This window comes from Thamnophis elegans, chromosome 2 (genome assembly GCF_009769535.1).
Source record: "Thamnophis elegans isolate rThaEle1 chromosome 2, rThaEle1.pri, whole genome shotgun sequence".
Lineage (NCBI taxonomy): Eukaryota > Metazoa > Chordata > Lepidosauria > Squamata > Colubridae > Thamnophis > Thamnophis elegans.
Genome location: NC_045542.1, coordinates 145,408,763 through 145,432,221, shown reverse-complemented (window position 1 = coordinate 145,432,221; position 23,459 = coordinate 145,408,763). Strand labels below are relative to the sequence as shown.

Sequence of the window (23,459 nt, the reverse complement as noted above, 5' to 3'; positions counted from 1 at the left end):
TTCGAAAACATGTAAAAGATGTAAGTAGAAAAATAGGGACCACCTTTGGTGGGAAGGTAACAGTGATCCATGCGTCTTTGGCGTTTAGTCATGCTGGCCACATGACCATGGAGACGTCTTTGGACAGCACTGGCTCTTTGGCTTTGAAACGGAGATGAGCACCGCCCCCTAGAGTCAGGAATGACTAGCACATATGTGCGAGGGGAACCTTTATCTTTACCGTATTAATGTATATATACACAAAGACCCACACATTCATACATACATGTGTTGGGAGAAATGTCCTTCTGAGTTCGGCTCCAAGTTGAGAAAGAGACATTGGAGACATGGAGGCTGCTTGGAAAGATGGTTTAATGGTGGACAGGATCACATGGTTTGAGTTCCTGAACAGAAAAGGTGATCACATGCTTCAATGTTGGGTGAATAAGAAAGAGAAGGGTTGAAAGTTCCTGGCTTTATATTCTCTGTTCCACTCCACCTCTCTGTTTCCTGTTCCTGTGTAAGAAATGTATTCTGTTGGGTTGTTAGACTCCCATGGGACCAAGTTTCAGTTTCCAGATGCCATGTGGTGAGTTTCTCTGGAAGGCTAATCCTTCCTTTATTATTATATAAAGTACACTAGCTGAGGCTTAATGGATCATTGACAAAGGGGGGGGGGAAGCTGCAGGGAGCTACTTTGTCTTTAAAAATATGTTTCTCCCTTTTCACATCCAGGGAAATATAATATTGTGCCTCTTCAATATTTCCTAGGATATTTAATTTTTTCTAGGAAAGTGGGGTTGCTAACTTCCTACACATGCATTCACAGGCACTCTCTGTACCCCACGCCCGCGTGTGACAAAATATACATTTTTATATATTTATATAGATGTAGATAAATATACAGAGTACAGAGTATATCTAAGGATCCCGTAGTAAAGTTCACACAATAATACCACAGAGCTACATCTTTTCTGTTCTACAGGAAGAACGTCTGTATAAATTATATAAAATATATATTATAAAAATATATAAATTACTGTGGAAAATCTGGTTAATGGAAATGGCCAATCTGGCATATCTCTTCACTAGTTTTTTCCCCAAAAGCTTTTATGAGAAGCGCCTCCCACACGATTGAATGAAAGTTTCGCCGTGATCTAATGCGGGAGGGTTTTCACCTCCTTCATAGATTTACTAAAGTTAGAATGACACCACCCCCACCGTCCTTAGAAAACCTCCGTAGTTATTGAAGACTTTCGCTTTCGCTCCTAAATTCTCTGAATGCGTTTCCCTACAATCTGCAGAGAGACTTGCATTGTTTCCGCCGCGACTTTTGTTACACTTCCGGCTCGGCGGCATGTGAACGCGAGGAAGGAAGCGTGTAGCGGACTGGAGGGAGAACATCGTAGTGAGTGAGTGAATGAATGAATGAAGGGGTTCCTTCGGGGCAGAGACAAGCAGGGTTCGGGGTTGCTGCGATTCCGGGAAAGATGCACGTGGGGAGGCTTTAGGAATGGAGGGCACCAAAGCAGCCAAGGGAATGGGTAGACAGAAGAAATAACTTCCTGCATGCGTGCAGCTCTAATTTTTGAGATCCAGTGGGTTAGCCGAGGAGGCTTAATTCCCCTGAAATCGCAGTTTGATTTCCACTTCTCTTAAATGGAGCAATCTGTATGTTCCTTTGCAAGTGCCGCCCAAGCAAAAATTGTTACAGAGCAGGCAGCGGTTATACAATACAATACAATAGCAGAGTTGGAAGGGACCTTGGAGGTCTTCTAGTCCAACCCCCTGCCTAGGCAGGAAACCCTATACCATTTCAGAATGGCTATCCAAAATCTTCTTAAACACTTCCAGTGTTGGGGCATTCACAACTTCTGGAGGCAAGCTGTTCCACTGATTAATTGTTTTAACTATCAGGAAATTTCTCCTCAGTTCTAAATTGCTTCGCTCCTTGATTAGTTTCCACCCATTGCTTCTTGTTTGACTCCCTCTACTTTGTGGCAACCTCTGAGATATTGGAAGATTGCTATCATGCTTCCCCTAGTCCTTCTTTTCATTAAACTAGACATACCCAGTTCTGCAACTGTTCTTCATATGTTTTAGTCTCCAGTCCCCTAATCATCTTGATTGCTCTTCTCTGCACTCTTCCTAGAGTCTCCGCATCTTTTCTACATTGTGGTGACCAAAACTGAATGCAGTATTTACAACATTAACATTTTATTATAGAATTCAAACATCAGATTCCTCTCCGGAATAATTGAAATAATAATGACAGTGCTTAAAAATAAAGGTGGCAAATTAAAGGTTAGATTTTAAAAACCGACAGGGTATCTGCAAAACGGATCTCTGAAGTCTGAAGATGTAGGAGCGTGAAAGGCTTTTCATATGGAGATTAACCGAGCCTTCCTCATAGCTCTCTATAGTAGTGTTTCTCAACCTTGGAAACTTGAAGATGTGTGGACTTCAACTCCCAGAATTCCCAAGCCAGACAGGTAATTCTAGGAATCGAAGTTCACACTTCTTCAAGTTGCCGAAGAAACACTGCAGTCTATATAGTGATTTTGAAAATGTTGAATTGCAATAGGAAACATCTCTGTTAGCTTACCTATCAGGAATGAGTGAGAATTGTAACAGCATGGTGCTGATTTTGGGGGAGATGGACTGAAAACAAGATTTTGAAGGTTGTCCAGAAACAACAAAAAAATCATAGGAGCTTAAAAAAAATTTTTTTTACAACTCAAGCCAACAATTTTGTTGGACTCAGGGAAGTTCCTAAAACTCCTACATCCAGCGACCCTTCGTTTCAAGTTAGCAAAATAGAAATGATAGAATCTGAGCAAGTAGTGAAATTCAATTTTTTTTACTACTGGTTCTGTGAGCATGGCTTGGTGGGCATGGCAGGGGAAGGACACTGCAAAATCTCCATTCCCACCCCACTCTGGAGCCAGCTAGAGATGGTATTTGCCGGTTCTCCGAACTACTCAAAATTTCCGCTACTGGTTCTCCAGAACTGGTCATAACTTGCTGAATTTCACCCCTGATCTGAGCTCCTTGGCTTGGGGACACCATAACTGCTTTCCTGAAATGAGCTTGGGGAAATTGCTTTATGCCATAGCTATGACTTGGACATTTAAATAAGATCGAGCGATAAGAGACAGCAGTGTTTCTAAAGGTGTCAATCTGAGCATTAGAATGAAAGAGTTTATATAACTCTTAAAATCTAGGGACTATGAGAGATAGGACATATTCTGTGGGTGGCTGCCGGATGGGTAGCTTATTGCTCACAGAAAACATTTTTGGCAGTATTCATTTCAGCATATTCATTTTCCGTGCTGCTGTTCTCTTTCTGATGAACAATATAGCAGCTTCATTTACAAAACACCAGCTTCATTTATATGTATTTGATCATACGTTTTAAAACAGCGTTTTCCAACTTGCAACTTTAACTTATGCAGACTTCATGCAGCTTACAGTGGTATTTCTACATTCCATTTCTTTCCCCCATGTAATGAGTCAGTTATGTTGGCTGTCAGTGTCTTATGGGCAATATTCTCTTCAGCCTCCTAAGGTAGTTATATATATGCGAAGATGTCCCTTTGTCACCCCTTGTTCCACTTCAATCTTCGATAGACAGTCTAGACTTGGATAGTCATGGCCTATCTACAGCCCATCTTGACCTACCAGCTATTGTTTCTCCTTTTCAGAAGTCTTTAATTTCCATTTTTTCTTTCTCTTTGCCAGTCCCCACTTTTCCTATTTATTTATTCACATCATTGTAACCATCCATCTCATAGAACGTGATTGTTGGCATGCAATAAAACTACATGATAAAAAGTAACAATTCAAAACATCCTACAAAGAAGAGTTCCAGTCAGAATTACTAGTAGCGGACTAGCTGAAAGAATTATTAACGGTATTATAGGCAGTACAGCCATCTCACTAGTTCACCATTTCTCTGGGAAGCCTGATGTCACTACTGCAGTGAGCCAAGGTGGCGCAGTGGTTAGGGTGCAGGCCACTTCAGCTGACTGTTATCTGCAGATCAGCAGTTCTAATCTCACCGGCTCAAGGTTGACTCAGCCTTCCATCCTTCCGAGGTGGGTGAAATGAGGACCCAGACTGTGGGGGTGATATGCTGACTCTGTAAACCGCTTAGAGAGGGCTGAAAGCCCTATGAAGTGGTATATAAGTCTAATTGCTATTGCTATTGCTACTGTGTTTTAAGGGAATTCTGGAAAGATGTCAGAGACACGGCCAGTCCCACCTTCTAGGGAAATAATGTTCTACAGGGCAGGAACCACGAGACTAAAGGCCCATCTTCTGAGTCTTGCCAGATGTTACTGCTTCATGAACTGCACCCATAGAGTACCCCTTCTGTCGATCTGGCACTGAGTTGTGGGAAAGAGTGAAGCACCTGATTAGCTTTGAATCATTTGTGGGGAGGAAGCAGCTGAAGGGAGATTGCCCCCTTAAAGCTTCATATTTATCCAATAGTTATATAGTGAATGCTTTAGTCTGGCAAGATTCCTGTCTGTAGGCAAGCAGCCATAAACAAGCCACTCTGATCAGCTCTTCCTCTCGTTTCTGGTTCTTTGTGCCTGACATAAGCAGATGTAATTGGGCAGAGGTAGGTAAAGGTATAGGAACCCTTGCAGATTTTACTCTGCTAGCTTTAGACAACTATAATAGTGGTGCTCATATTCATTTCAAGGCCACTGAGCCAGCGCTGTCCGAAGAACTTTCCGTGGTCATGTGGCTAGCGCTGTAATCTACCCACTGAAGTGGTACCTATTTATCTACTTGCATTTGCATGCTTTCGAACTGCTTTCGAACTGCTAGGTTGGCAGAAGCTGGGACGAAAACGAGAGCTCCGGAGTCCTTCGGGATTGGGCGGCATATAAAGTCATTAAATTTGAAATTTGAATTTGAGCTCACCCAATCGCATGGCACTTAGGTCTTGAACCTGGGCTGTCAGCTTTTCAGCTGACAAGCCCAGAGTCTTAACTGCTAAGCGATCACGCTGCCTCAAATAACCTGATCCCATGAGATGTGAGATAGGCACTCTAAAGATTCAAATAAGCACCTTGAATTGAGCCTGGAAGCAAACTGGCAATTAATACCACTTGCAAAGCAGAGGTGTAACATGTGCCATTCTAGAGAGGCATGTAACTGCCCATGCTGCTGCATTTTGTACCAGGTGAAGCTCCTGAATAGTCTTCAAGGGCAGCCCCATGCAGAGCACAATTATAGCAATCCAGTCAAGAGGTTACGTGGGCATGAATACCTGTGAGCAGAACCACCTGCTCCAGGAATGCGCAGATCTGACAGACAACATGAAACTGTGCAGAGAAGTTTCTTTTAAAAAAAACTACTATGGGTAAGAAAATGTGTTTATCTCTGTCTCAGTTAACGTGAGCTAAGATAGAACAATTCCTATGCTTGGATAAGCAGTCCACAGGATGGTAGAAGGGCCTAGATGATGACATGCTGTCATAGGAGCATCAATGGCTTTTGACTCCAAACGTCTAGACTAAATTATTATGGCTGATTTTATAGATACCTCCATTCCTAACACCTGTAACTTATTTACGAGCAGCTTTCAGGATAACAACATTATACAAAAGGGTATTAATTCATATCAATATAGCTTATCATTTCCATGTAAATCTTCCAGGCATCCTCTCACTTTACTTTCATCCCAAATCTCATGATTTGTATTTAATTTCCAACCATTTTGCTGGAAGCTCCTTGTTTTATCCACTTGGTTCACATCCGTAGCATTTTTAATTTTTTAAAAATAAAAATTGCTCTACATTTTCCCTACCCTTTTAATCGTATACATTTTTTTGCTCTCTTTTATTTCTTTGTTTACAAGGTTTTTTTCATTATGCACAGTATAAAATATATTTCTCTCATTCTCATCTTTTTGTAGTAATCACCCTTCGATGTTGGCTTCATGTAGAGATTAAAAGGCCTGAGAAGCAGATAAAGCCTTTAGAAGTCCAAGCAAAGTAAAATAATCTGAAACAATGATTGCTTGCACCATCTGGAATTGGTCAACGAAGTAGGAATGGAACCACTGAATAATTGTGTCTTACTATCCCCATTTTGCCTCCAGGCAGCTAATCTGAAATCGATCTCATGGTGAAAAACCACTCGGAGATTTAATTGCTTGTGATAGTCTAGTGGCCACATAAATAAAAATTCATGTCATCCAAGAATTGCCTAGCGTTGAATCCCAGTTACCACTGCCTGGGATCCTTGCTTCAGAATGGAAGATTAGCAACTAGTTGACATTCTGTTCTAAACAAATAATTCCCTCAATATTGTCAAACTATTCACTAAGGCTGCATTACTATTACTATTAGTCTTCTTATCCTTCCTATCACTCATCTCCTCCCACTTATGACTGCAGGACTGTAACTTTGTTGCTTGTATCCTTACGATTTACATTGATATTGTTTCCTGATTGCTTATTTGTACCCTATGACTATCATTAAGTGTTGTAGCTTATGATTCTTGACGAATGTATCTTGTCTTTTTATGTACACTGAGAGCACAGGAACCAAAGACAAATTCCTTGGGTGTCCAATCACACTTGGCCAATAAAGAATTGTTCTGTTCTATTCTATTCTATTCTATTCTATTCTATTCTTCAAGTTTCAAAACCCAGCTTATTTAGAAATAATTTTTACAGCCATCTCCTTCCAGAAACTTTCAGTTTCCTACATTTTTAAAAATTTGGTGGTATAGTTCAAAAAATCTGTATATAAATGGGCCCATGAAGAAAATGTGTGCACAAAAATGTATAAGTGAAAAGTAAGCTCCCCCAAACTTGAATATTTTTAAGGAAAATGCTGTACATATATATAAATACCTACATCAGAATTGCTTCCAGAAATATGAATATCTTTATCTTTATCTTTATCTGTATCTATTTCTATTTTCTATATCTATATCTCTATCTCTATCTCTATATCTCTATCTATCTATCTATCTATCTATCTATCTATCTATCTATCTATCTATCATCTATCTATCTATCTATCTATCTATCTATCTATCTATCTATCTATCTATCTATCTATCTATCTATAAAGTTTGACGGGATCTTTTTCCTAAATTTGCAAACTGAAATAGAAGCCGAGATAAATGTATTGCATGGAAAAATGAGAATCTGAGCACAACTGATATGGACCTCTCTATCTGTTTATCTAGATCAATCAATTAGCTTAAGATAATGAAGAGTCTTCAATGTTTGTTTCTTTCTATTTCTCATCCAGAAAAAAACATGTATGTGCTGAATTTCTCCACCCAGCAGAGGGGGAGAGAATACAGGGTAGAAGCTGGAAATATAAAATTATGTGGTATGGGAGACTGTGATTTTTCCTCATCAGGAAAAGCTTTCCTTCCTTCTTTCGTTCCCCTTCCCCTCCCTCCCTCTCTTCCCCTTCCCTCCCTCCCTCCCTTCTTCCCTTTTCCTTCCTTTCCTCCTCCTCTCCCTTCCCCTTCTTTCCTTCCCTCCTTCCTTCCTTCCTCACTCTCACTCCCTCATTCTTTTTCTTTTTTTCTTTTCCTTTCCTTTCTTTTTTGATGGTGAGAACAATTAATCACTTCAGAAGAGATTTTTAAGAAGTGATTGGACAGCCATTTGTCTGGAAAGTTATAGGGTCTCCTGCTTGAGCACGAGGGTTGGACTAGAAGACCTCCAAGGTCCTTTCCAACTGTGTTATTCCTTCTTTCTGTTAATTTGGATGTAGCGAGTCCATTGGCATGTCATATCACTCTATGGGTGGCTCCAGGTGTAGAGATTAATTTGAGTGTGGGGTGCTCTCTGTGTTGCGTGGTTTTTCGTGCATACATTTCATTATCAAACTAGGGAACATCATCAGTGCTGGATTAATTTGAACACACATTTCAACCTGTGGCTTGCTTTAAAAAAAAAAACCCTTTGTAGATTAATTTTGTTAATGGGCTTCTGACGTAGTACTCTTGTTGTCTTCGATTCTTTCTCCTTGCAGATATCAGTCCCCCCTCCCTCCGCACACACACAGAATGGTGGCCCTGCTTGCACAGCTCCTGTGAAGTGCCCAGACTTCTCAGTTCACTTCTCAGTGCGTCACAAAATGCAACGTCCCCATTTGTTGTCTTTTGTGAGGATGTACTGTTCTCCGGCCTCCAAAAAGTCTGAAGCAGCCAACGCAATGGAAACAGCTAAAGTATTTCTTTGCCGCCTCTCTGGAGCTGGAAAGGATTTGGGAAGACGCTCCATTCAGCAAATCTCTGCCACCACGCAAAGCTGGTGGGACAAATACGAGGAATTTGTCGGCATTAATGAAGTCCGAGAAGCCCAGGGAAATGTGACAGAGGTAAGAAAGGGATAACTGGTCAATTTGGGGGAGCATTTCTTTCTCTTTGGTGGGAATGCCTGCTTACAGGTGGTCCTTGACTAACGACCACAGTTGAGCCCAAAATTTCTGTGGTTAAACGAGGCAGGTGAGTTTTGCCCAGGGATGAAATGCTATCGGTTTGGACAAGTTCGCCCAAACAGGTAGTAAAAATGCTACCCATTCGTCCGAACTGGTAGTAAAAAAAAATGCTACCAGTTCAGGCGAACCGGTTTTCCCGACGATCACGATTTATATTAGATAAAAAGCAGAATTTCCTGCTTTCTAGCTAATCTAAATTGCGTGGCACAGCAGATCCCTCCCCCAACTTTCACTTAACCTTTGCAGGCACACTTTACACATGTGCGGAAGGTCCTGTGCATGCGCAGAGGTGGTGTGTGCGTGCGCACTCACATTGCTACTGAACCAGTGGCAAAGTTAAGATTTCACCCCTGGTTTTGCCACATTTTTACAATCCTTTTTTTCCTTAGTTGTTAAGCTGCGTTGTGGTTAAAAGAATCATGCGGTTGTTAAATGAATCTGGATTCCCCGATTGACTTTCTTGTTGAAAGCCATGTGAGAAGTGATGATCACATGACTCCCAGGATGTGTAGCTGTCATAAATAGACGCCAGTGCCAAGTGCCTGAATTTTAGGTTTAGGTTTATTGACATTTGTATGCCGCCCACTCCCTACGGACTCTGGGCAGCTTACAGACAAAACAAGGGACATATATAAAAATTAAAATAAGAATACAATTATTAAAATTACACATCATGCATACTGCTTAGAGTGGGGCTGGATGCTAATCAACAGCCCCAGGCCTGCCGGAACAGCCAGGTCTTAGTAGCTTTACGGAAGGCCGGAAGAGTAGTAAGGGTCCGGATCTCTACGGGGAGATCATTCCATAGGGCCGGGGCAGCAACAGAGAAGGCCCTCCCCCGGGGAGCCGCCAACCGACATTGACCGACCGATGGCACCTGGAGGAGGCCCAATCTGTGTGATCTTATTGGTCTTTGGGAGGTAAATGGCAGGAGGCGGTCTCTCAGGTAGCCAGGTCCTAAACCATGTAGGGCTTTAAAAGTAATGACTAGCACCTTGAAGCGTGTCTGGAGACCAATGGGGAGCCAGTGCAGCTCGCGGAGGATAGGTGTAACGTGGGTGTATCTAGGTACCCCCACTATCGCTCGCGCGGCTGCATTCTGGACCAACTGCAGTCTTCGAACACTCTTCAGGGGCAGCCCCATGTAGAGCGCGTTACAGTACAATTTTGATTATGTTACCAGGCAGATGCTGTAGTGGTTATAAGAGTGAAAGCCGGTTATAAGTCACTGTCTTCAGTGCCACTGTAACTTCTGACTGTCACTAAACAAATAATTGTAAGTCACAATTGAGAGGATGAGATTGTTCTGATCAAGGCTTCCCAGCAGCACAAAGCCAAGTCCTCGTCTTGATAAATCCCTTTTATTTAATTTACAGTGATTTCCTCTCCAGCAAAGTCTTTCCTCTCCCAGTCTTTCAAGATAGTTCACAATTACCAAACATTATCACCCTTGGAGAGTGGCCAGGCCAATATCTTTCAGACACCGCAATATTTGGCAAGAATGCAGGAATGAATTAATTGTCTCCTGCAAACTCCCCTTTCGTTCCTCTTTTATTTCCTCTGGGAGGGGCCATTCATCGTCCACCTGTGGCCTTACTCCCAAGTCGACCCCTGTTCTTTAGCTGTTCCCTTCGTCTGGCAACTCTGCACACGCACACTCTGGGAACAGGCTCCAGCTGTTTGTCTGCCCCACTGATGTCTGACTCTGAAGGCAGCTGATAACTGTCAGACGGTTCTGGCCTCCTCTCTGCCTCCGACACAGAAACCTCATCAGAGCCTTCCCCAGATTCCAGGACTGACCCATGTTCCTCCCCAACTTCCTCACTTTCCAAATCTGCTGCCAGCTCTGCTGGCTGCTGGCGGGCCACAACAGAGATAAAACAGTTGATCCAAAGGAACCATCTTCACAGTAGATTGAAAGGCTGTTAGAATGGTAACAACCAAACCTTCCCCTTGCATAGTGGATGACATAATGAATGACTTATGCCTGCAGTTGAGCCCAACATTTCTGTTGTTAAGCAAGACAGTTAAGTGAGTTTTGGCCCATTTGATGGCTTCTCTTGTCATAGTTGTTAAGTGAATCACTGCAGTTGTTAAGTTAGTAGCATGGTTGTGAATCTGGCTTCCCCCTTGACTTGGCTTATCAGAAGGTTGCAAAAGGTGATCACATAATCCCCCCAGGACACTGCAACGGTCATAAATATGAGCCACCTGCCAAGTGGGGAGGTGGACACGGTCATAAATGTGAAAAATGATCATAAGTCATTTTTTTCAGTGCCATTGCAACTTCAAACAGTCACTAAAGAAAAGGTCGAGGACTATCTGTATTAGAAATATAACATTTCTCTGATAATTTTTGTCCCATCCTTTATGCAGCATGCCTACTATTATTAGCATAAGCTTGTTTATCTCAATTTGGTGCCTTGTAGTTTCAATCAATGGCATTGCCATTGCCAGAATTCACACAAGCATGGCCAAAATATGCTAGCTGAAGAAAGCAAGTATTCACCCCATTCTGGTGGATTAGGCCACGGTTGTGGATCTGGGTGTCTCGGTTCCAAATAGCCTCCAAAAGTAAATCAGAGTCTAAGGCAAAGTATTGCTCAAAGTTCGAATTTATTAAGAGAGCCATGTTGGCACATCTGGGAAAACCTGGATCTGAAAGCTTCCTGGTTTTCCCCATCCAGTTGAAAGTTCAAAACCTTGCCCCCACACCCACCAGTCCATCACATGGTCCATCTTCCACTGCCATGGTGGCAGTTCCACCCATCCAGTTCCGGTCAGGTGCAAAGGTGCAGAGACGAAGGATGACCTTGGCTTTCTGGAAAGAATTTTGTTATGGCTACATAGCATCTAACTCCGTAGAATCCCCCCCTCCCATTTTACCACAATAGAAAATGCATAGTAGAATAATAGAAAGTGTGGCAGGCCAAAGAGCCAACAGAAAAGATGTCTGCAGGCCTGCACCAGGCTGCAAACTCAACAGGATCACTAGATGGGTGGAAAGATTCAAAACTCTTTGTTGCCATCTAGTGGCAATCTGAATCTTTGCAGTTCAGTTGTATCTTATTTAGGCTATCGGATAAGCATACAGTCAACTTTCCCTTTTGTCTTAATGTCTTCCAGGCTGAAAAACAGTTTATGTTTGCTCGAGGAATTGTACGAGAAACCCGTGACACGTGGGAGACTCAGCAGCTGAAATTGAAAGAAATTCGGGATCGCTTAGACAGAGTTTCACGGGATGACGCTCAGTATCTGGAACTGGCAACTTTGGAGCACAAATTATTGCAGGTAAGAAGAGCCCTGGGTGTGGGAGGCATTTGAATCAGCCTGCTTTCCCTTTTTGAATTTTAGTTATGTTTGGATTTTTAAGGTAAAGGTAAAGGTTGCCTTTGCACATAGGTGCTAGTCGTTTCCAACTCTAGGGGGTGATGCTCATCTCTGTTTCAAAGCCAAAGAGCCAGCGCTGTCCGAAGACATCTCCGTGGTCATGTGGCTGGCATGACTAAATGCCAAAGGCGCACGGAATGCTGTTACCTTCCCACCAAAGGTGGTCCCTATTTTTCTACTTGGAATTTTACATGCTTCCGAACTGCTAGGTTGGCAGAAGCTGGGACGAGTAACGGGAGCTCACTCCGTTACGCGGCGCTAGGGATTCGAACCACCGAGCGGCCCACCTTTCTGATCAACAAGCTCAGCATCTTAGCCACTGAGCCCTTCATGATAACTTTTATTGGACTTTTATTCTCCCTCATTTTTGAACTGCTTCAGATGGACATGCTAAAACAAGGATATGCAATTATGGTGACTTTACGATCTGTGGACTTCAACTCCCAAAATTCCTGAGCCAACCATGCTGGCTCAGGAACTCTGGGAGTTGAAGTCCACAGATCGTAAACTTGCCACTGTTGGCTACCTCTGTGTTAAAATGGAAAATAGGATTTCCAATTAAAAAGCTGTCATAGTTTCGCTGACTGGTTATGGAAGTGTTTCTTTTAATTAAGGAGGGAGCTTAGCCAAATCCTATACCGCCAGAGCCTTTGTTGAAAGAAATGAAGCGTTCAATTAATCAGCAAAAATGCTAACAATAGGCTGACCTTTTATATACAGAGAGCATTTTCAACTAGCTACCAATCACATTTGGATAATTGGATTTGCTAAATTTATTCTGGGGAGAGGGATTTCTCTTTATTGATTATTTTGAGTAATTGTGCTTTCCTTTCGGTTTGGTATTTCTGAAGGCAGCTTAGGAAAGGTTAGATTTGTTGAGGTATGTGAGCTGGGGCGCATCAGAGGTGATATTCTGCTGATTCGGGCGAACCTGTAGTGGCAGTGGCGGAAGGTTCTGCCCACCTGCCCAGGCGTCATCACGGTGTCAGGGTTCCAAATAGCACCCAAAAATAAATCAGAGTCCAAAGCAAAGTATTGCTCAAAGTTCCAATTTATTAAGAGAGCCCTGTTGGCATATCTGGGAAAACCCGAATCTGAAAGCTTCCCGGTTTTCCTCACTCAGTTGAAAGTTCAAGATCTTGCCCCCACCCCCACAAGTCCATCACATGGTCCAATCTCCACTGCCCTGCTGGCATTTCCTCCCATTCCTGACACATGCTCTGCGTGTGTGCAGAAGGGCTGCACATGCACTCCCATTGCCGAACCAGTAGCAAAAATTAGAGCATTTCATGCCTGGGGCACACGGTACACAGCTTTCCATGGTTTCTTTCCCATAATACAAGTATAGTCTTAAGAGTAGAAACTGAGAACATGCAATCCTAAAACTTAATTTATCAAGGCACTTAGTTTACAAGTTGCTCTTGATATATGACTGGTCACTTAGCATTGGGGCATAACTAGCCCCAAATTTAAAGTTACGCTGGTTGTCTCACCCCCCCCCCCAAAAAAAAACACCCTTGTGACCAAACTGAGTGCTTGGGTTGTCGGCTAAACCATGTCCATAGCAAACCATTAGTTCATGTAATGACCGTGGCGTTTGCTTAACAACCTTGATGGCTGTTTTACAACAGCCGCATTTGCTTAATGAGCCCAGCAAAAAAAGTTTGTAAAATTGGGTGAAAAGGAGTCAGTCATCTGGCCAATCGGTTTTACGACCATCACGACTTACATCTGTGAAGTGCAGGCTCTATTACGGTTGTAAGACGAGGACTACCTGGTGACAGCTTCAAGCTAATCGTGGTTGAAACATGTAAGAGGAGTCAGACCCAATATTGTTGCCAAGAAAAATTCATGGATGGTTCCACGAAGTAACTAATAATTAAAGGAGATTTTAGTCAGGTAGGTGGCAGCACTTGATTTTGGTTGATCTTGAAAAGCTAAACAGGACTGAACCTCATTTCTATTTCTTGCCTTCCCTGGGATATGAAGCATTGAGTGTTTGCGTGACTTACTTAGAGGAACTGGGAGGGTGTTTCTCTTTTCTCACGTGGCTTCAAAAATATAGGTGAAATGTAAGCTCCAGAAAGCATCCTAGTGCTTGTAAGTGCAAGCTTCCCTTCTGATTATCTAAGGCAGTGTTTCCCAACTTTTGGCAACTTTAAGATATGTGGATTTCAATTCCTCAATGGCTGAAGGGGGAATTGTTGGACTTGAAGTCCACGCATCTAAAAGTTTGAGAAACACTGAGTCATGCTTTAGATCGGGCAGGCTGAGTGAGAGATTATCGTCCATGTAATATGCAATGCAACAGCATTGTTCCAGCCTTCCAAGGTGAGTAAAATGAGGATCCAGAGTGTTGGGGGCAATATGCTGACTCTGTAAACTGCTTAGAGAGGGCTGTAAAAGTACTGTGAAACGGTATATGAGTTGAAATGCTATTGCTATTGTGCAAAACTCTTGTCCCTGTTCTTAAAGCAGAGAACATAATTACTCAGCCTTCCCTAGATTCTACAGCAGCATTTAATATAGCAATAGCACTTAGACGTATATATTGCTTCACGGTGCTTTACAGCCCTCTCTAAGCAGTTTACAGAGTCATCTTATTTCCCCCAACAATCTGTGCCCTCATTTTACCAACCTTGGAAGGATGGAAGGCTGAGACAACCTTTAGCTGGCCAGGATTGAACTGTGACAGTGAGCAGTGAGTTAGCCTGCCATACTGCATTCTAACCACTGCACCACCACAGCTCTTATTGTCACCTACAGTCCACAAACACTTCTGTTTGTCCTAGTAGGTTTTTTATTTTGTTTTAATTGAGAATTAGGGGTTGAGAAATTTTAAGAGATGTATTAAGCCTTACAGAGACAACATGTTACCCCTTGAACTCTTTCTTCCATATCAGCTCCTGGACACACATAACACCCCCTCAGTGACATGATTGCATTTCAAATACTTGGCAACTGGCTCGCATTTAAAACTGGTTGCAGCAATGTGTGGTCATGTGACTGCGATTTGCAGTGGTTTTTGCTGTGGGAGAATAGATCCACTTAACAACCATGTGGTTTGCTTAATGACAGCAGTGATTTGCTTTACAGCTGTAGTAAAAATGGTTATAAAATCAAGTCCAGTCACCTCTCAGGTGGTAGAATGATAAGTCAACAATGATCTGGCTGTCTTTAAAACTGAGCATTATGTCCAGAATTTTTCACTGCATTCATGGAAAGCTAATTTTAATTAGAATTGTCTATTTAATACAATACAATACAATACAATAGCAGAGTTGGAAGGGACCTTGGTGGTCTTCTAGTCCAACCCCCTGCCTAGGCAGGAAATCCTATACCATTTCAGACAAATGGCTATCCAACATCTTCTGTACTGTGAAGTCGTTACCACGGCAACTCCACTGGGCTGCACAGTAGAAGCCATTTGAAGGCACAACATGCTGTATCTTAACAACACACACCCCGAGGGTATGTCTCCCCCCTCCTCACAAATTTTTTCCCGAGAGGGTAAGTCATCTGTATACCAAGTTTGGTTGAAATTGCTCGAGGTGTTCCAGAGTTATGCTGGAATGTAACACACACACATCCGTTTTTATATATATAGCAGAAGATATTTTTAGCAGTAATTTCTTTTTCTTTTGTCCATGGTTCCCATGCCTTGCTGTTTGCCAACTTGCCAATCCATCTAGAACACAGCTTTCCTTTTGGAAGTGCTTTTAAGAAGGTCTTACATTCCTTCCATTCCCAAAATACGCACGTGTCACTTTGTGGATACAGAAATAAATGGGTGGAAGGAAGAAGAGTCAAATCAAAATATTTCATCCATTTTTGCCCTTCAGTGCAGGGTAAAAGAATGCATCTTTCTCAGAGTCTTTTGCTACTATTATGTACATAGAATTTCAGAGTTACCTGCTTTTTACATCATACTTGATGGATAGCTAGGACAGGTCAGGTGACACAAGAAAGAAAATGTACTCATTCATGCATCTCTTAGAAAGCAACTCTGGGTTGTGCTTCTTGATACTTCTTGGGAAGAATATTGACTAGCTTGACAGGCTGGAATCCAGGTAGTCCTCGACTTATGACCACTATTGAACCCAAAATTTCTGTTGCTAAGCAAGACAGTTGTTAACCGTTTAATTTTCCCCCATGTTACGATCTTTCTTGCCACAGCAACTTTTGAGAATTACTGCAGTTGTTAAATTAGTCACATGGTTGTGAATTTGGCTTCCCCCGTTGACTTTACTTGCCAGAAGGTTACAAAAGGTGATCTCATGACCCTGGGACACTGCAACCGTCATAAATACGAGCCAGTTCGATCATGAGACCATGGGGATGCTGCAGTGTGAAAAATGGTCATGAGTCACTTTTTTTCACAGCCGTTGTAATTTTGAATGGTCACTAAAGAAATCGTTATAAGTCGAGGAATACCTGTAATGTTATTTCTTGGAATTCCTTTCAGACAAGCAGGATTCATACCTACTCTGGGATCCTCTCCCATGCAGCAGCTGGGCCCAGGATCAAACTATCCAGGGCTCCTCTATTTCTCCAGCTGTATTGCTAAGTGAATTCCCTTCTCCAGCTGCAATGCTAAGCATGCTTGCTGGAAATAAATTGAGTGCTGTGGGGGACATGGGGAGATTTAAGTTCTACTCAAACATGTTGTTAGTTGCGAAGTCATGTCTGACCCATGTAAAAATGGAAAAAAACAAAAGGAGATTTCTTCCAACAACCGGTTCTCCGAACTGCTTAGAAAGTTAACAACCGGTTCTCCTGAATAGGTGTGAACTGGCTGAATCCCACCACTGACCGGTGGGAAGTTAAAACACCCGTAATTCCTGCTGCTCAGTACAGAAAGTCAGCAGGCTGTACTAACAACAATTTTGTTGTTAGTTGCAAAGTCGTGTCCGATCCATCGCAACCCAATGGACAATGTTCCCCCAGGCCTTCCTGTCCTCTACCATCCTCTGGAGTCCATTTAAGCTCACGCCTACTGCTTCAGTGACTCCATCCAGCTACCTCATTCTCTGTCGTCCCCTTCTTCTCTTGCCCTCAATCGTTCCCAGCATTAGGCTCTTATCCAGTGAGTCCTTCCTTCTCTTTAGGTGGCCAAAGTATTTGAGTTTCCTCTTCAGGATCTGGTCTTCTAAAGAGCAGTCAGGGTTGATCTCCTCTAGGACTGACCGGTTTGATCACCTTGCAGTCCAAGAGACTCGCAGGAGTCTTCTCTGGCACCATACCAAGGGTAAATACCAACTGGCATGAACCCCTCCCAGCTCTCCATTTAGATTCCTCAAAACAATTCCCTGAACCCCATGTTCCAAAAGTTGAATAGCACAAAGATGCAAACTTAATTTGACATAGTTGAAAAGGTGTTATGTGCAATTTACAATACAATAGCAGAGTTGGAAGGGACCTTGGAGGTCTTCTAGTCCAACCCCCTGCCTAGGCAGGAAACCCTATACCATTTCAGACAAATGGCTATCCAACATCTTCTTAAAGACTTCCAGTGTTGGGGCATTCACAACTTCTGGAGGCAAACTGTTCCCCTGATTAATTGTTCTAACTGTCAGGAAATTTCTCCTCAGTTCTAAGTTGCTTCTCTCCTTGATTAGTTTCCACCCATTGCTTCTTGTTCTACCCTCAGGTGCCTTGGAGAATAGTTTGACTCCCTCTTCTTTCTGGCAACTCCTGAGATATTGGAACACTGCTATCATGTCTCCCCTAGTCCTTCTTTTCATTAAACTAGACATACCCAGTTCCTGCAACCATTCTTCATATGTTTTAGTCTCCAGTCCCCTAATCATCTTTGTTGCTGTTCTCTGCACTCTTTCTAGAGTCTCCACATCTTTTCTACATTGTGACAACCAAAACTGAATGCAGTATTCCAAGTGTGGCCTTACCAAGGCATTATAAAGTAGTATTAACACTTCATGTGATCTTGATTCTATCCCTCTGTTTATGCAGCTTAGAACTGTGTTGGCTTTTTTGGCAGCTGCTGCACACTGCTGGCTCATATTTAAATGGTTGTCACTAGGACTCCAAGATCCCTTTCACAGTTACTACTGTTGAGCAAAGTACTACCTATACTGTACCTGTGCATTTTGTTTTTCTTGCCTAAATGTAGAACCTTACTCTTTTCGCCATTGAATTTCATTTTATTAGATAGTGCCCAATGTTCAAGTTTGTCAATATCCTTTTGTATCTTAAGCCTGTCTTCTGGAGTGTTGGCTATTCCTGCCAGCTTGGTGTCATCTGCAAATTGGATGAGTTCCCCATTTATTCCCTCATCCAAATTATTGATGAAGATGTTGAAGAGTACTGGGCCTCAAACAGAGCCTTGGGGTATTCCACTGCATACTTCATGTAGATTCAGTTCCATTGAGGATTACACGTTGAATGCGGTTGGTCAGCCAGTTACGAATCCATCTGGTGATGATGCTGTCTAACCCACATTCTTCTACTTTACCTAGTAGTAGGTTATGGTCTACCTTATCAAATGCCTTACTGAAGTCCAAGTAAACTATATTGACATCATTCCTCTGGTCCACTAATTTTGTCACATTATCAAAGAATGCAATAAGATTAGTCTGGCATGATCTGTTTTTGACAAACCCATGTTGGCTTTTGGCTATTGTTTGCTTCTAGGTGTTTGCTAATTCATTGCTTGATTATCTTTTCCAGAATCTTTCCTGGTATTGAGTTCAGACTGATAGGTCTGTAGTTTCCTGGATCTGTTTTTGTATGATTATTTTAATACTATATTAATTTGTATGATTATTTCCCACCAATTTAAGTTTCTACCCCTTTTGTCACCTTGCAAAATTGCAATTTGGCAATGAACCGATGAGCTTGGAAGGGCTGGACCGAAGGCTCGGAGGGAACAGATTGTTTCCTAAATGAATATGTCTATTTGTTCTGGCTACAATCCCTCACACCTTTGAGTATCAAATCCAGTTTCTTCTCTTCAGCTTCTTTCTCCCCATAGGCTTCCTTGAAATGAGCTCCACTATTGGGTACTCTGTCGTGGCTGAAATGGTGCCACACATCATGAATGTGCCTTATTGCATGGTCAGAGCTTCTGATCTGCCCACTTCCCAACAGACAACAGGATTCAATTGTGCAACTTCAACAAACAGTCTGGGAAAGTTGGATCCCGACAATCCAATTGTAAACGGGAGCCTTTGCGCTCACCAAATTTCAACCTGTTTGTTCTGCTCTTGGCATACATTGATGAAGCTATTTCCACCTTCCCTTTGCTTCCCTCCGAAATGTGCTTCATGATGCATTAAAAACAACACAGGGCTATGTCCTGCTCCCATGGGAGAGGCTGCTCATGAGAAAAGAGGAAAGGGGATTTGCTCCTATCCTCTAGCTGACATGGCTCTCTAGCTAAGCAGAGGGAGTTGCTTCCCAGCATCCCAGATGTGTTTGCCCAAAGGGAAAACAGGACAAGAGAACCATCATATAAAGCAGAAGAATCACACTGCTCTTTCCCGAAGCAAATGCCACCATCCTAGATTACACACAGTGTTAAAAAAAAAAACACACACGACCGCACAGAATCTAAAACCTGGTTTATATTTCTTGGTTACACACTTCTGTGACCAAGAAAGAAAACTTAGAGTAGAATGATGCATGTAAGACTCTTTTTAGAAAGGAGAAAGGAGAGGAGGAAAGAAGAAAAGAGAAAGGAGAGGAGGAAAGAAGAAGGGAGAGAAGAAGGGAGCGTGGGAGGAAAAAAAGATGGAAATAGAAGTAGGGTCATTCTAAAACAAGATGGATGTATGGGGTGGCAGGAAAAGAACCCCGATTACATTTTTAAATGAATTGTGACAAAAGTTAAAAGATAACACATACATATTAACAGGACATATTGAGAATGTATATTTGTGAATGTATATATGAGAAATCAAAATAAAACTTTTTAGGAAAAAAAGGCTCTGTTTTTAGTGGCAACTACTGACATTAGTAAGATGAGAAAAATTAGTCATCGCAGGGACGAGGCCAAGCACAGCCTTATTCCTGACCTCAGTCCTCTGCCCTTGGGTTTCTGTTACACTGTAGATTTAATCTGATGGCTTTGTGAGCTTCCAGGTTTCCTGTTATTTGCTAGTAATGTTATAATTTTTATAAACGACTTCTTTTAAAGACTGTAAGCAAAAGCTGATTAATCTACCTCCTTAAGTCCATCTTCAAAATCCAATGCCACAAACAAAGACTTTGTTGGTACTCCAATGAGGCATTTGCCACAAATAATCAAGTATCTGCAAAACTCACCTTTCTGCAGGGAGGTTCAACTTTGGAAACTTTAAAACCTATGGACTTCAACTCCCAGAATTCCCCAGCCAACATGAAGTCTACAAGACTTAAAGTTGCCAAGGATAGAAAGGATGAAAGCTGCATTAAGTTCAGGAGGCATATCCTTTTTCAGGGAAGCTTAAAATATTGCAGGCTGAAAGGAAATGAGATTTCATCCTGTTTCAGGGGCAGGAATGAGTTGGGGGTCATGTGATCACCTTTTGCAACTTTCTGATTACCAAAGTCAATGGGAAAACCAGATTCGCTTAACCACCATGTAACTAACTGAACAATTGCAGTGGTTCACTTAACAACTGTGGCAAGAAAGCTTGTAAAATGTGGGAAAACTCAGATAACGACTGTTTTGCTTCGCAACAGAAATATTGGACTCAATTGTGGTCGTAAATCAAGGATTGTCTGCATATATCTTTGTAAATCTGGACCTGATGTGTTTTGCAAGTTCTGTTTGTACTATGACTTCCTGACCTACGTGTAAGTTTTTCACAAAGACAATGGGATGAACTGGGATTCTCATTTTTTTAAAAATCATAATCTACAGTTTGACATATTCAACACAATCTAAAAGCCTGCCTATAATCAATGAACCGCCTTCTTTGGGATATTCTTGGTCTATCCCAATTATCCAGCATCCCTCAGCAATAATGTCTTGTGTTCCTCACCTTTTACTAGCTTGAACATCTGGCCTCTCCCTTTCCATGAAGGCCTCTAATCTGCACTTGATTAATTACTGGGAGGTAAATCCCATTAGAGTTTTTGAAATTTACTTTTGAACAAATCATGCAGAGGAGCAGATTGTGCTCATCCCTGTTAATCAGACAGGCAATCCTTGGTGAAACTGCAGCGAGAGATTTTTGACTAGGACAATTCTGAGGTTCCGGGTTGCAGTTGGACCCCCCAAACTCTTTTATCAACATTGAGTCTTCTGAAAAGTTCATTGCTACCATTGTTAAAAGCCCTGAAATGGGCTTTGCCCATTTTAAATGGGTTTTACCTGGTTTAAACGCATCCCTCAGGTGTATGTGACATCCTCCTTGACCTGTGCCGCACCCTCACATACCCTTCCTGACCCACACCACATTCCTTATGCACCCCCACACACCCTCCCTAAGCCACACTGCGCCTCTCTCACACTTCATACCCTAATTATGCCTTTTGCACACTCCCTTGCACACTCCCTGACCCGTGACATGTGCCTCTCCCGTACCCCCTTGCAATCTCATGCCCCCTGCCTGACCACACTGAGGCTTATACATCTTTCCAGCCCACTTGCAGCCCCCTTTTAGTACCATGCTTCTCTCGTCCTCTCATCCCCTCCGACCCTCACCATTTATTTATTTATATTTATACATTTTTAATCACATTTTTCAACTACTCGTCTCCCTCACAGAGGATCCTCTTCCATTCTTGCACCCGATTGCACCATCTCTGCTTCCCGATTTGCCTCTTGCACACCATTTACTCACCCTCTCCACACTTCTCACCCCCTCCCTCATATCCTTACCTTTCCTGATTCATGTTGCACCGTCATGGAACCTATCCGACCGTGCTACGCCTTCTCTGAAACTCCTGGCAATTTTTGCACCGTCCCCGACCTGCACCACAATCCTGCATTACCTTCCCTGATTCGTTTCACACCCCTGGGAACGCTCCCTGACCCGCGCTGCCCCCTGTGCGCTTTCCCTGACAACTGCATCCCTTAGCGACATACATTCCAGACTGAGTTGCCGTTGTAATTTGAGGACTACCTGTAAAACCACAGTATTACTTTAAAGTTTTAAGCCAAGATTGTATGCTGATGGACCCTTGACAGCAAATCTGCAGGCAGATCAGCATGTCTTATAGGTTAAACCAAAAAAGCCCCCGAATGGTCCCACTTGTGTGTTTCTCAAAAGCTTGACCTGCAGAAACTAGCAAGTGAGATATTTCATTCCCACCTCCAAATATCAAATACTTGATATTAAATACTTTAGCAAATACTTGAAACAGGCACCTGAGCTGGGAGTGGTAAAACGGGGCCAACTTCATTCCGTTCTCGTCTGACGCATTGAGTTTCTTTTACTTTGCTTCTTCAGGCTTTTAACGACTTGCGGTGAGGGGTGATGGCTTTTCATAAGACCTGTTGGCTTTCTTACAGGAAGAGAAAAGGTACCGGATCAACCACCTAACAGCCGAGGAATCTGAGAGGGAAGCCTTCTCTCTCTTCTCTGCCGCCGTGCGGGAAAGTCACGAAAAAGAGAGAACGAGAGCTGAGAAGACAAAGAACTGGTCCATTATTGGCTCCGTGTTGGGGGCCGTGATTGGGGTCCTGGGCTCCACTTACATCAACCGAGTTAGGTTGCAAGAATTAAAAGCCTTAGTTTTCGAGGCCCAGAAGGGCCCTGCGAGCCTTCAGGAAGCCATCCGGGATCAAGCCACCTCCTATCACTCCCAAAAACAGGATCTCGGTGACCTCATTGCCAGTCTGAAGAACATCCTGCAACTTGCAACGGTGACGACGTCGCAGGAAGGGGAAGGGGCTTCCTTGGCCAAAGACAGATCGAGCGCCTCACTAAAAATAGACCCTGTCTTGGTTTCTGTGAGGGAGCAGCTGGCCTACTCTAAACAAATCAGCTCGTTCCTCGGCAGCTTGCAGGAGCAGCTTTGTGATTTGGAAAAAAACTTAGGGCAGGTGGTCCGTGAAGTACAGAACATTAAAGTCGTACCTCAGTCCGTACCTGAGGAAAGGGGATTGCTTAGCTTTCCCTCAGAGGCCAAAAGCCAGCCTTTAGAGGCAGAAGAGGTGGTTCTCGAATTGTGCAACACCGAAAAGAGGTTGGAAGCCCAAATGAGGAAGAACTCCATCTACAGTACAGCCTTCACCTGTACCCTGCTGGCTGTCAGCTTCCCCATTCTCTATATAATGCTGAAGGGAAATTAGACCGCAGTTTAGCCCGTTTTCCTCAAAAGTCTTTAAAACATAATAAAAGGGTGTACCTTGAACATAAATGCTGCCTCAAAGTCATTTTGCAGAAGCGCCTGGTGGTTGAGGGCCCAAGTCAGGATATACCGTATTTTTCGGAGTATAAAACGTACTTCCCCCCCCCCCCCAAAAGAGAGTGAAAATTTGGGTGCTTCTTATACACCGAATATAGCCAAAAACGCAAGGCACAGAGGAGGCGATGGTCTGTGGCAATCCCTGCGGCCTGGAGTAGCTGATTGGAGGTATTCTGGGAGACTGGTCCACCCGCCAATCAGCTGCTCATGCTGAATCAGGTTGCAATAATGTGCTGAAACTGA

At 42.8% G+C, this 23,459-nt stretch overlaps 1 protein-coding gene across 3 annotated transcripts; it reads left to right on the top strand.

Annotated features, from left to right (window-relative positions):
* The first annotated feature begins 546 nt into the window (after positions 1-546).
* On the top strand, positions 547-23,459 carry CCDC51 (coiled-coil domain containing 51). Of its 3 annotated transcripts, none has more exons than XM_032208401.1 (4): positions 547-568; positions 8,001-8,348; positions 11,595-11,759; positions 22,318-23,459. In XM_032208401.1, exons 2-4 carry the CDS (start codon positions 8,106-8,108, stop codon positions 23,098-23,100), a joined length of 1,191 nt encoding a protein of 396 aa, XP_032064292.1. In that variant the 5' UTR covers positions 547-568; positions 8,001-8,105; the 3' UTR covers positions 23,101-23,459. The 3 variants fall into 3 exon arrangements, with proteins under 3 accessions (XP_032064292.1, XP_032064291.1, XP_032064290.1); XM_032208400.1 differs by lacking the exon at positions 547-568 and adding an exon at positions 1,284-1,387; XM_032208399.1 differs by lacking the exon at positions 547-568 and adding an exon at positions 1,284-1,391.

Coding starts and splice junctions, on each gene's coding strand:
- CCDC51 (XM_032208401.1), top strand. CDS start 8,106: ATGCAACGTCCCCATTTGTTGTCTTTTGTGAGGATGTACTGTTCTCCG. Junction 8,349..11,594: donor CCCAGGGAAATGTGACAGAG/GTAAGAAAGGGA, acceptor AATGTCTTCCAG/GCTGAAAAACAGTTTATGTT. Junction 11,760..22,317: donor TGGAGCACAAATTATTGCAG/GTAAGAAGAGCC, acceptor GCTTTCTTACAG/GAAGAGAAAAGGTACCGGAT.